The following is a 14,549-nucleotide window of genomic DNA, read 5'->3' on the forward strand; positions in this document are numbered from 1 at the left end:
ACACGGTAAACGGTGGTGGCTCGTTGCTATCAAGGCTGGCATCGATTTACCATACCGTCCTCAAAGGATCCCTCACACGACTGGCACCGTTACTGAGATCCCCACGCCCCCCGACCACATTCCCTGGTTCGCCTAAGAATGACACTTCTAATCCACTGTCGTGGCAAACGTGCCAATGCCGACGTACTCACTGCAAACACTCGTCATCCTGCTGACATGTTTGTGTTGGCTTAGATGGATGGGTTATTAGGTACGTGTGTGCATAGATACAATTTGAAAGTGGGGTTTTCGGTCAACCACAACACCAATTACGTTACAATATGTATGACTCTCGACTACAGCAACGTGCTCTGAGCATCTGAACTGGGGGTTGTTGTTCTACAGTCGGATGGAGAGCAGGATATGAAAAGGTTACGACCTTTGCCCTTTTTTGCTTTATCTACAATTGCAGCATCTTGTGGTAAAGTTTTCCAGCATTCTGAGTTTAAGTTTCTAGTGTTCCCACACCCACGCCGACTATTTCTTTACTGCTATCTAGATGCTGTGTTTGGACTTTTGCTTCATCATGATCGGATTACATGCAAATAGAAAATGTGAAAGGGCAGTCTAATACTGAAGTTCTTACGTTACTATTTATGTAACCCATGATAATAAATAGCAAATAATTTATTACTGCACCTCGTCTGATCCGATATATGTAGATTATGTCTGGGTATGATACTTAAAAAACACACGGCCCTAACAATAAAGCACTTTTCCCCGTTCGATAAAAAAACATTTTTTTTTTAAATGTTTAATCACTTAACCTAATTTACAGCTCTATTGTCCACTGGGGCACTACGTGAGCAATTTCAATTGACAGCTGCACTTACATTTTGTACAGCGCCTAGAATCTATTCTACTTTATCGAACTGGTTGCTTTTCTGCTGCTGTCACTTTTTCTACTTTATACCTAGTAGAATGATGAGCACAAGGATGATGATGGATGGCCGTTGTTCCTTTCCAGTCCGATTGGGGGTCCATTATGAGTAGCAGTTCGCCGATGTCCAGGTATCCGGGTCCGTTTGAGCCATGGGGCTCAGAAGAGGGTCAGTGTCAGTTGCTCTCGGGGGAAAAGCAACTGACGAAAAATTGCAAGTGCCGGGGCTGGGAATCAAACCCATGACCATCCGCATATGAAGCGAACGTGTGACCAACTACGCCACGGGCCCCGACAAAAAAAAACAAAATAACATAAAAGTCTTGCTTCAAAGTCGTTCAAAAAGTCAAATTTCTTCATCTTTCCATTTTAATTTGACGAAAAGTTCATCATAAAAAAAACTAGCACATAACCAGAAAATATTAGCACTGCACCATAACAAAACAAAGAGTGTCTTTTTCTAGATTTCATTCAAGTTGGTAATGTTATGTTTTTTTATTAAAAAAAGGCAAAAGGAAGTCAATAAATTCAATATGCATACATATTTGTATTAATGTGATAAGGCGCTAAGAATACACTGAAAAAAGTGGGCTCCAATACACTTTTATTATCCTAGTTTAATATTTTTCGATTATCCAATCACCCAACTAACATTTTCAGCGCTATAAGCTTCAGTTAACGCTGTATAAAAAGGTAGCTAGTCAAATATTAATCATAAGCTAATACACGGCTTCAAAACAAGCTCCATGCAACTAGGGTAAAAGGGTATAATACGCCCAACCGGGGAAAACGCCCCCCCTTCATTTTCTAGCGATTCAAGCGTTTTTTGCATACGGGATCGATTGGAATCCGTTAGGTGATTGGTATAGAAAAGCCATAAAAATATCAAAAATTCTGAAATCGAGGCTTTTGGCGTAATATTTTACCTCTTGCAAGCTGACTTCACTGTAAACGAAGCCAGTTCTGTTCGCTTATGTTATTTTGCAACTTTTATGCAGTTAAACACTTGTTAAAAGGCCCTCCTAGGATAAGCATGCGGTAGAATTATCCCCTGGAACAGTTTTATCACGGGGCTGGACGTTTTTCTTTTGATGGGGCGTATTGCCCCGTTTGTTTTAATAAAGTAAACTTTGAAACGTTTTCGGAAAACGTTCCAAAGCTTCCATAGCCGCCCCTCCAGAGGTGAAGTTCTCATGCAACACTTCACTGACTTTAGAAACAACGATTTGCAGTGGACAATAGATGGAATAAGGCGTCAATTTTAGATATATTGCCATTTCTGCTTAGGGGGCATATTATACCTGTTTACCCTACCAAACTCGATTTTCTGAAATCCACCACTTGTCACTGGAGCTGCCTTTACTGCACTCTATTCCAACTCCGGGAGATTTCCCGGATGATGTGCAAACTGGAACAAATCGGAAAGGAGTCCTCACTAATAAAACAGCTGCTATTATACAGTAAAATTCGTAATACTGACAAACCCACAAAACAGCAGTGCTTTGAAAGCCGTTATGCAATATCATTACAACTAGAAGATGCAATGAATAAACTGTTGGTGTACCAACACGGCTTGTCGGATGTAAACATTACTGTCAAAACAAACTCTAAGCGAGATATATAGCACCTACACAACTACTTTACAGCTCTCCGGCTTTTTGTTGTGAAATTATTTAGGTAACTCTTATTGCACTTTTATCCAACTCCGGAAGATTTGCTGGAAGATGTGTAAATCGAATAAGAGTCCCAACCAATACAACACCTGTTTTATACAATACGTTTTGCAATGTTGCCAAATACACACAACAGCAGCGCTTTGTAGCTGTTTAAAGAACATTCTTTCAGCTAGAAGCTATGACGAAGAACCTGTTAGCGCAACCATACAGCTTGTTCAATGTAAACATTATTGCGTTTGACGTCTTGCTAGCTTTTGCAGCAAGATAAAGTTGGGTAAGGTTTCTTGTGGCACAGTTATGAAGCCTTGTCTGAAGTAAAACAAAACATCATCAACTTATTCACAGCAACCAATTTGGATTTATACCAAAATCAAGTACAGAATCTGCAACTTTAGAACTAGTTAATTTTCTTGTCAAAGGCTTGGATGATGGACAATTTGTTGCGTGTATTTTTATAGACTTGCAGAAAGCATTTGATTGCATTCCTCATGATATTTTGATTGAGAAAATAAGGTGTTACGGTTTCAGCAATCAAGCGACTGAGCTTGTAAGATCGTATATCTCTAATCATCAACAAGTCTGCTGTGTAAATGATACATTAAGTAATCCTATGCTAATTTGCACTGGTGTACCTCAGGGGTCTTTATTGGGGCCAATGCTGTTTAACATTTTTATAAATGACTTGTTACAGTTGCCTCTGAAAGGAATATTGCAATGCTATGCTGATGATGCAGCCAGCAAATATCGTGCTAGTAGCTTACCTGAATTAAAAGAGATGATGCAACATGATTTGAATTTGTTGCATGAATGGTTTAACTGTAATAGGATGTCAATCAACGTGAACAAATCGAATTTCATGTTATTCACAATGTCCAACGAAGTACCCGAAATAACATTATCGATAGACGATAAACCTTTGCAGCAAGTTTATGAAACAAATTACCTCGGTTTAGTATTAGACTCTAAATTAAAATGGCAGTCACATATCCAAAAAATAAAAAGTAAAATTATCCCTTTTATATTTTCAATAAAAAAAAGTACGTAAATGTATTGGCTTACAAAGCGCTTGGCTTCTATATTATTCATACATTCTTCCTCATCTTACGTATCTTATTTGTCTTTGGGGTTCTGCTGCAAGCAATCATCTAAATATATTGAAAGTACTTCAAAATAGAGTTATTAAAATTATAAAATGCTTGCCTGTTTTATTTCCCTCAAACGAACTGTACTCACCAAGTATTTTACCATTGAATTGTCTACATAAATATAGCATTATATATACTATTTACAAAATCAAAAATGGATTCATCAAACATAACTTTGAATTAGTACCAGCAACAGAAGTACACTCGCATTTCACTAGACAAAGAGAAAGAATTTACACTAGTATGCCTCGAACTGAACTAGCAGCAAGAAACATCTTTTATTCCGGTGTCATACACTTTAATTTGCTTCCGCAATTCCTCAAACAAGAAACAAACATTGTACGTTTTAAAAGAAATCTAAAAAAATATGTATTTGAGAATGGAGTTTAGTTTTAAGTGATTTAGCTTAAGTTTAGGTAATTTAGCGATACTTGAACAGGAGTGGCTTCCCTAGATTTGTAGCTGACCACAGTTTGTATTAACTTTTCAGCTATGTATTCAATAAAGGAAAAAAAAAACGGGCTATTTTCTGTGCTATTTATGTATAGCAGTGTGGCAGCGAGGACATCATCGGGATCAATGGATACGGAGATCGGGAGTTCGATTCCAAATAGTGGCAAGTACTTTAATTGTTCAATTTTAAAAGTGATAGTTCCACATGTATTGGGCCACGGTATCCATAACCTAATTTTATTTAATCGATTAATTTGGGGATGCCGTAAAACTATTGTTTAACAACTGTGAAAAGGCTGAAAAAGCGCCTTCTCAAGATGTTATTCAGTTAGTGGTTACATTGGAGCCGAGAAAAGAGACTTGGTGGCATAAAAGCTGCTCGCACAGCATATACCTGTGGATTAAGTTCGCCAGATTCATTGGTATAGGGCTTGCATAGAAGCTTGCGTCTATATGTACAAAACAGTAACTCAGCATCAAGCCGTATTGAGGACGCTTTGTTGACGTTTACATTCACAATAAATGTTAGCTGGGCAGTGCTCCAATAGTCGTACAAAGCCGCTTCCAGAAAAATTGGTGAGCTCGTTTCATACTAGTTTCACTCCCATTACTTTTTTTTATCTGTATTAACGAGATTTTTAGCCCTAGGCTAGTTCATCTCGGGACCCACGCTTTACTTCCCTTCCGAAGGCAGAACTCACATTTTTTTTGTGTGAGTTTGTCGGGAGTGGGATTCGATCTCAGGTCCTCGGCGTGATAGTCAAGTGTTCTAACCATCACACCAGGTCCGCTCCACTTCCATTACTTCTATTCTTTTGTCAGTTTTGTCTGAAATTGTTTGAAACGAAACTGTAAATCGATAGGTTTGTGTCATGCTCTATTGCCGTAACAAAAGATTTTTTTTATCTGTTTTATCAAGATTTTTAGCTAGGCTAGTTCGTCTCGGACCCACGCTTTACTTCCCTTTAGTTTAGTTTTGATGTGAATATCTCGTGAATTACACGAGACAGTAGACGTTCGGTTAGTGCAAACAGTTATAGTCAGTTCCACTTAGTTAGTATTTACCGAGTACTTGGAAACGCAATTGTGCAAAAAACTGGACAGTTACATATCAAATGATACGAAGTTCCATAATGGATTCACAGCTATCACAGGCAAATGAATCAGCTTGCTGAATATTCGCCATGTGATAGCAGAGTCGGCAGTGGTCAGGCAGTGCTTTGACCAGCATGCTGCAATTCTCCTCAGACAGATTTGTGAGATACTACACCACCTCCAGAGATGGCTCAGTATAATACAATTGTGTTTGATGACATGACACCAAACTATTCCAATATTGTTTGTGCTGAGTAGTGAGTGGCAACCCAGGTGTCAATCTGAAGCTTAACCCAACACTTCGATACATACACATCTGAATAGCTGGCTCAGGACCAATGAAGTCATGTGATGCTCCAGTGCGAGCTTACTCATCAGCCATTTCATTTCCAGCGATGGAAGAATGGCCTGGTACCCATACAAGGTGAAAAGCGTTTGCTAAATTCAGTACCTAGATTTGAGTTCGACAAGCGATAACTAACTTTGACCAAGAGTTGGCCAATGCAAGTGCATTAATGGCAGCCTAGCTATCTGAACAGAAGTATATGACTTTGCCCATTACGTGCTGGTGAAGTGCTGATTATACTCCGCACATAAGAGCAAAGATTTCAGCCTGAAAACGGTGCAGTATCTACCAAGTGAGTAAGACTGATACAGCCTTAGCTCACGAGAATAAACACCAGCACCTGTTCGAGCTTCGAGAAGGGAGCCATCAGTGTAACTGACGATGTCGTCTGAAGTACTTTTCTCCAGATGATCACATGTCCACTCATCCCGAGAAGGGAATTTCGTGGAGAATGTCCTATATGGAAAATTTCAAGCAATTGTAAGATCACTTGGAGCAAGGACAAATTTGTCCCAATTCACCAAAAGTGGAAACAACGAGGTGTGTGTTGATCTGGACACAGGAGTTTCCTCTAGTAAACCGAGTACCGATAGGTGGTTAGTGCAAGAAAGAGCTTGAGGCAACGTCAAGAAGGTCGTCGAGCGCTGCCTGTAATATCCACACATCCGGGGAAGTGTGTACTGAATAAACATTCCAAAACTTCCTCATCAGATGAAGTAAAGTAGCCATTTGGCAAACGAAGTTCGTTTCGTTCACTTGGAAACTCTTAGATTTCGCAAGGATTTTGTTCAACCGACTGACACCACTCAAACTCCTTCGTAAAAAGGTTTTTCCAGCCAGATAGTTCACCTTGCGAGTCGACCTGAAATTCTCTGATCCAGCCTAACGTCATCTGTTCCAACTCTTTCTACTTTGTTTCCAGAGCTTGGCCAGATCAGAACTCAATAAAGGGGTACCTTTTGTAGTCTTCATAGACCGTAGAGGGCATGTTTCTTCAAAAGCTTCCATGATGAGGACCGCTGTAGTAGCAACGACATCATCGTAAGCACTTGGAGGGTCAATGGATGATGAGTATCCACGAATTTTGGTCACAATCAAATCAGTTTAAAAAATCCTGTTAGGCTTTCCAAGAGGGACATCAATCGTAATAGCGCATACATCTCTGGAAGTTTGCTCAGAGCCGAGTGTAGCGACAATTGAGTTATGGACAGGCACACATGCTCGAGGCATGACACGCGAGTGTACCATTTAACTTTTACTAAAAGTAGCAGAAGTAGATCTTGTACCGACTTTTCGAACCCTCCAAGCAGAAAACCCTCTTCGAATGAGTGTAATCAATTTTCAGCTGCTCCTTTCAGCTTCATAATTAATCAGCTCGGAAAACTTGGCCATTTTGATACCGGAATGAGCTATGTAAAATATAAATTAAGATACTGAATTGCATAAACAATTATTCATAGATCTCCAAACCCCGTGTATTTTACAGACCCCTAAAACCAGCTCCCTTTTTTTTCTTCCATTTCCAACAAAACAGTTGACAGCCGCCATCTGAAGGAATCCATCGAACGGGCGGAATTTTCGCTCAATCTGGAGCTGTGGTTCGGCGAGCAGACGACGGGCAACGTGCTGAGTCTGGCCTCGACGCGGACGCTGCAGCTCAACTTTCACCCGGGCCGGGGCTTGCACTACCATCTGCCGGTGCTGTTCGACTACTTTCATCTAGCAGCGGTCAGCGTGGGGATCCATGCCAGCCTGGTGGCGCTGCACCAACCCTACATCAAGTAAGTGCACGTGATGGAACGGGCCCCGGATCAGAGAGCGATGATGTTTTACAATCAGATTCTGTTTGCTAGTTTGTTGTCGGTAGTTTTTTATTGAGTCTCGAAGGAAATGAGTTTTTTTTTTCGTTCCCGTTCTGTTTACCATTTATTGTGCTGTTTCCCTGGAGGTCAGCGGAAGCTATGCTCAAACGCCAAGTTCTTGAAAGTTATGAAATTTGTTGACAATCCTATTGAAGTAGGTCGGAATTTATCGTTTTATTTGAGTTTCCTCGTTAATATAGTTTTACTGGAAGGCAGACATGAGAAAAATAAAAGTTTTAAATGAGGCAAAAAGATAAAAAACAAAGACTTGAATATGTAATGAAAGTTGTGGGAAGATATTTATGGAATTCCTCTCAACGACCATGTCAACACTAGGAAAGAATGTACAGAAAGTGTTTTCCCATCTCAAGCACGTTAGATGATCGTTGGATTTGGGCACATGTTCCCAATGATGAATGCCACGAACATATTAGTTTTCAATCCTTTTATCGACATTTGTGTCGAACTTCAAAACGACCTGTGATCCGAAACGTACGGTTCCGTCACACTATGGAAGACACTCATAAACAACCAAGAGTCTCCTTGGGTTTACTACTGCTTCGAATGTTCGAACACCGGAAGGAAAACAACCATGCGTTCTCATGACAATTCCAAAAAATAGGGCACGCACTACAGTGTTGATTTTTTTCTGCATTCTGCATCGAGATTTTGGCTCTCGGCTAGTAAATCTGGGGACCGACGTTTTACTTCCCTTCCGAAGGAAGAACTCACATTTTGCGAGTTTGTCGGGAGTGGGATTCGATCCCAGGTCCTCGGCGTGAGAGTCACGTACTTTAACCATCACATCAGATCCGCTCCACACAGTGTTGATGGCTTATTTTAAAAAGGCTCTGAATACACCTATCAGAAAAAAAAAGAAAACATAATTTGGTGTATAATCAAATGCATTTCTTTCAGATAATCAATCTTCTCTTCCATCTATTCCTTCATACCAATAAAGTAACAAAAATCAAACGTATAAACTCACTTGTCCACCCTTTGATCATTTACTCAAAATGAAATAAAATTTTCCCTTTCTGCAAGCCATGCAAATCTCATAAACATCGGCTTTATTGAAGCCCAATAGCGGGAAAAAATAAGGGTAGGGCTGCACTTGTGCACTTACCATCACGCTTGAATGCAAACTATTTTCCAGGAGGACACGCAAAAGGTTTCCATCCAGCCAGCAGAGTGATTGTCACAAATGCTAATGGGTGGCGGCGGCTTATGCGATGGGAAACCATCAAAACGAACGGAGGAAATTCGTTTCATGCAGCAATATGGGACGGTTTGATGTGGCGGACGGGACGGAAAAGTATCTGTCCAAATTTAGGTCAACCGTTTATGAAACCGGAAGCGTAATTGCAATAAATTTTCCGCAGATTGGGCTGGTGGAATTCGAACACGGTATATATGTGATACTAAGTATCGATGCGTCCGGAATTTGGTTGATGCCAGGAATTGCATTTCAGGGAGAATGAGAATATAGTTACTTTTTCGTTCTCTACACAGGGGTATTTTTTTTTTTTTCAAAAACAGTGTTTCACGAGAAGGTGGTATTAATGTTTCATCTATTGGTATGACGATAATCGCACTGGGAGGCTCTAGGTTTGCAGAGTTCATTTTTTCAAAGTGGTAAATGCACCGAGAAAATGATGATCATTTTTAGTAAAGAATCATGCCCTGAGTTCGAAAACGGGAAGGAAAAAAAATACAGTAGGGCGAAAATTTTTTCGACTTTCCACACAAGGTTGATGATTTGAAATCGATTTTTGTTCTCCTTTTATTTATTTATTTATTTATTTATTTCGTCAACCGTTTGTAGACTACATACATACATAATTTGTTCTATATTCTATTGTATCGTACAGAGTTGAAAAATTGTTTTAACTTTACGCGAGACATGGTCAAGTCGATAGATTCGTAATGCTTATTATAAATTAACATCATTCTATTGATTGGGCTGAATTTCGCATAATTTGTACGATGATGACTGACCGAAAATATGTTTCGATTTCTTAATTGTCGAGTCGGAGTATAAAAATTAAAACAGAATAGCAGATTGCTGCAATCTACACGTTGCGAAACAATGTCATTTACAAATGTTATCATAGCATATTCACGACGTTCCTTTAAAGTTTGTATGTTTATTAGCATACAACGTGATTCATAAGAAGGAAGTGGAAAAGTTGTCCATCTCAGTTTACGTAGAGCAAATAGTAAAAATTTCTTCTGCACCGATTCTATGCGTTCTTCATGAGTTTTCATAAATGGGGACCAAACAATACTACAATATTCAAGATTCGATCTCACATAAGAAATGTACAATGTTTTGATAGTGTATGGATCGTTAAAGTTGATACTAAATCGCTTTATGAACCCCAGCATGTTGGTAGCTTTATGAATTATTGTATTGTAATGATCGATAAAACTCATTTTAGTATCTAAGATCACACTTAAGTCTCTAACTCTTTCACATCGTTCAACGATTTGATCCCCTAAGGTCTCACTAGTTATATGCTGGTTCCTTTTTCTACTAAAGGTGATAGAATTACATTTTTTGACGTTTAACTGAAGCAAACTTTTATTACACCATATGTAGAACAAACGTATTTCGTTTAGATATATACTAGTGTCTTCCTCACTTTTGATTTCCATGAAAATCTTCATATCATCTGCATAAATTAATATCTTTGAATGCTTGAATATATAATATGCGTCGTTCACATATAAAATGAAAAGAAGAGGACCTAAATGTGAACCCTGGGGGACACCAGACGTTACATTAACGGGTTGAGATTTGCTACCTTCGAAACGTACTGTTTGTTGTCTATTTGTTAAATATGATTGAATCCAAGAAAGCAGTTTATCATCAATTCCTATTTTCGAGAGTTTGAACAGCAATAAAGGGATATCTATGCGGTCAAAAGCTTTACTAAAATCAGTATATAGAGCCTCCACATAATTGCCGTGGTCCATAGCATTTACTGTGAAATTTACAAACTCTAGCAGGTTAGTTGTAGTTGAGCGGCCCTTGAAAAACCCGTGTTGAGAATTCGTTATTCTGTTTTTCACTTGATTAAACATTTTTTTATTAACAATGGATTCAAACAGTTTTGGGATACAAGAAATAATTGCAATTCCACGGTAATTTCGTATGTCGGACTTTTTTCCCGATTTATATATAGGGATTAAAAATGAGTTTTTCCAAATACTGGGAAATGCAGATAATTCAATGGACATGTTAAATAGCCAAAATAGAGGAGATGTCAACTCAATTGCAAGAGTTTTCATAAATACTGGGGGAATTCCGTTCGGTCCTGATCCTTTTGAAGCGTCCAAACTTTTTAAACCTGTTAAAACGTCCTCCACATTGATATGACTTACATGAACATCTCTTGAAAATGAGGGCATGAATGAAAAATATTCTAGATCACGATCATTCTCGGAGAAAGTCGTATAGATATCTTGGAAAAATGTAGCGAAGAGATCGCAAATCTCCTTAGAGGTTTCAGCCGATTTTTCATCTAATATCATTCTTGAGGGGAAATTACTTGATTTTGATTTAGTCTTAACATAATTGAAGAAATTTTTTGGACAAGACTTGATTTCGTTCTCAGTTTTCGCATTATACTCTTCGAGTGTTATACTGATGGCTGTATTTAATTGGTCACATATTTCCAAATATTTTTGTAGATTTTCATCAGTGTTATTCTTCTTATACATTTTGTGAGCTTTTTGCTTCCGGTTTCTTAAATTTATGATATTTTTGTTGAACCAGACTGGATGTTTAAAATTTCCATGACGCCTTTTCGTTTTAGTAGGAACTTCTTTGCCGATTATTTCATATAATATTTTATAGAAGGTACCAACCGCATTTTCAATATTATCTTCACTTTTCAAGACTGATTGCCAGTCTACCACATTTAATTTATGCTTTATGTTGTCATAGTTTGCTTTATGGTATTCGAATACTTCCTCATATTCATAGTCATTAGATCTCGGAATGTTGTGGACGAATAGAGAATATTCTATGGCAGTATGAAATGCTTCATTTTTCCATAGAGGAGAAACACATGCATTAACGCAGAAATCCTCGTTAACATTGATCAATAATAAATCCAGGTAACAATGTTGTTGGTTTTTTACATTATTTATTTGATTTAATCCCATAATGGCAATTTTGTCGAACACAAATTGTAATGTTTCGTTGTCCCCAACAACTGGTAACAAAATACCTTCGTTGTCTATGTCTGGTATAAAATCAGCATTGCGTTGATTAAAATCACCGTATATGTGGAGTTTTATTTCTGGGGGTAGCTGTGATAAAATTTCGTCAGCGTTAGCGAAAAAGACTTCATATGCCGTTTTATTTGCAAAATCTGGAGGAAAATAAACTGATGCAAATACATGTGTTTCACCCGCAATACAAGTTTTAACCCAAACATGTTCAAACTCCTTAACTTTCGATGAGTTTATCAATTCCGAGTTGAATTTAGAGGACACCGCAATAACAACTCCACCTCCTGACTTTCTTTGTGACAATTGTAAATTGCGGTCGTCTCGAAAAACATTAAAATCACTTCCAAAAACTTCTTCACTTTTTATGCCTTCATCCCAACTTGTTTCAGTACCGAGAACAACTGAAAAAGATGAACTTAATAAATTTTTATGAATCTGCTTGATTTTCAACGAGCTTCTCATACGATTAAAATTTTGACAGTATATTAGAATTTCATTGGTATGAGATTGAGAAGAAGTTTTTGAAAGATTGTCATTATTGATTGCGTTAATACCTGAAGATGTCTGACAACATTCTGTCTCTAGCGTCAAATTATTCAAAAACTCGATAGTTGACAGGAACACGATGAGCAATGATTACTGAAAGAATTCCGCATCGCCGGGCCTAATGTCCTATTACAGCTGGTAGAAGAACTCGTTTGCGGGAGTTGGCAGTCTGCACGAATCGGATTTAAGATCACACCTCTATGGAACTTTACGCCTCGGTGCGCCGAAGGTGGCTTTGAGAATGCTACTTTCGCTGCTGCTAGCAGGTCCTTATCCAGTGGAAGAGTTTGCGCATCATGATGGCGAGAATGGTTTTTTGTGCTCCTGTTACTACTGTGGCGGGACGGGCGAAGTCTAGTGGTGTCATCGTCAATATTGCTTCGATGTCTGTCGTCATGATTATAGTTATGAAAATAGCTTGGCGGTGATTCATTGTTGTTTGTTGCCATTTTCCTTTGGCGATTTTTTAACATTTTTCTTCTATTCTTTGCTTTATCGGCAGCTTTTTGCTGTAGTTTACGACGTTGCTTCCGTTCATCATAGTCAGTCCAGTCATTTCTCCAGATTGTTTTAGATCCTAAGGTTCGCCATCCTGATTGGGCTTTGGGTGAGCTCTTTACAAAAGTTGGATCGCGATTCAGCTCATTAGCCAAACTGTCTGGTGAATCCGATGAGATGTTTAATACATCCTTCGAATTTGCATCATTAAATTTGGAAAATCCTACGGACAGCGTTTTAACTTCGTCCATAATTTCCATGATGACTTCTGACGGAAAGTCACCTGACGCTGATGCAATTGACAGAAAATCGTGACGATCGCTATTCATTTTTTCGATTATCCGTTCCACTGAATCACTTATATTTTGTTTGATAATATCCACAAAGCTTGAATTGCCCCTACGTACAATTTCGCCAATTTGGTCAGCGGTTTCCGTTGATGAAGGCTGATGTGCCATGCTGCTCAAACCGTCCATAATGTTTTTGCTGTGGGTTGCATTTTCGCACCAAGTAAAGTCGCTCACTTCATACATCTCATTCTTCGTAATCAATGCTCCGATTGAGCTGATTTTTTTACTGTATCTCGCCCACATATGATATGTCAAATGAACGTTTAGAAAGAATTTTTTAATTGCTTTTTTCTAATGTGCAAAAATACATTTCTTCTTATATTATTGTAAATGTGGTGACGAGCGCTTTACTCATTTACGTGCTCATGCTGAATCATCATTCTTCACTACACGCCGACGCACACACACCGGAGTGATGGTACGACAGCCGGCATACACTCTGCAGCGTGGCAGTTTAGCACTCAGTCTTTGATGCACACTCGGGCTTACCACACGCGGTTACCACAAGTGGCGACGAGGATAAAAAAATACGCGGAAAATGTGAATAATGATTGATTTAGGTGAAGAGTCATGAAACAAAGTGTGTTCTGGGCGAAAATAAGTGCACAGTGAAGGTGACAAGTGGGTGATTGGAATTGAATTTGAAAGTAAATTGAAAATATGCGGCGGCCAACGCTATTCTTGTCGCATCATGTTTGCGCGTCGGTGCTTGGGGGGAAAAGTGAAAGTGAAAGGGAAGCATCAATGGTTGCGTTGTGTGAAGATGGTTCGAAACGCAGTTTTCAATGAACAAGTGCAGTTGTTGTGGAAGGTTGTGGATATAATGTGGTTTGACACTTTTTGCTCTCATGCGGCTATTGATGGTGACCTTGGAAATGCGGGTGGATGGGAGCCGTGTTATTTTTGATTATATGAGCCACATACCTAAAAGAGGCTCCCACCTCTGAACCGTTTGAGTGTGAAAAAGCTAATTTGCTGTATTACAGTATGGTGCTTCGAAGGTCGGTGATGATGCTGTGTGGAAAAAGAGGCTGCTTCTCAGAGGTATGTACGTTGCCGGTATTTTAAACTCTGGCAAGAGACAACGCTTGAAAAAAAACGGTTCTGTTGTTTTTTATTTGGGATGATTTGATGTGTGTCCAAATCATAGTTGGCCGGTTTATTGCTTGATTGAGTTCTATATTTTCAATTCGCATCATTATTGAAGTTTAGAAAGCTTCATTATATATTTGTCGAAATTTTACATGCCGTATATTGTGTATATGGATTTGTATTGTAGCTCGTGAAAGCATGGGGCCAATTTGCTACAGGCAGGCATGCTGAACAGTACTATGGTGTCAGGCTTATTAATTCAGCATTGTGTGGTTAATGTGTCATTTAAAAAAAAGGCCCACCACGTGATGGACTGTCGGGATAT

The 14,549-nt window shown here is 38.9% G+C and overlaps 1 protein-coding gene across 1 annotated transcript in view; it reads left to right on the top strand.

Annotated features, from left to right (window-relative positions):
• LOC109426171 (uncharacterized) overlaps positions 1 to 14,549 on the top strand; it is a 275,931-nt gene that overhangs the window by 210,897 nt on the left and 50,485 nt on the right. Inside the window, exon 4 of the mRNA XM_062852538.1 lies at positions 7,169 to 7,415. Coding sequence (XP_062708522.1) covers positions 7,169 to 7,415 — 247 coding nt within the window. The remainder of the gene's footprint in view (positions 1 to 7,168; positions 7,416 to 14,549) is intronic.

This window comes from Aedes albopictus, chromosome 2, assembly GCF_035046485.1.
Source record: "Aedes albopictus strain Foshan chromosome 2, AalbF5, whole genome shotgun sequence".
Taxonomy (NCBI): domain Eukaryota; kingdom Metazoa; phylum Arthropoda; class Insecta; order Diptera; family Culicidae; genus Aedes; species Aedes albopictus.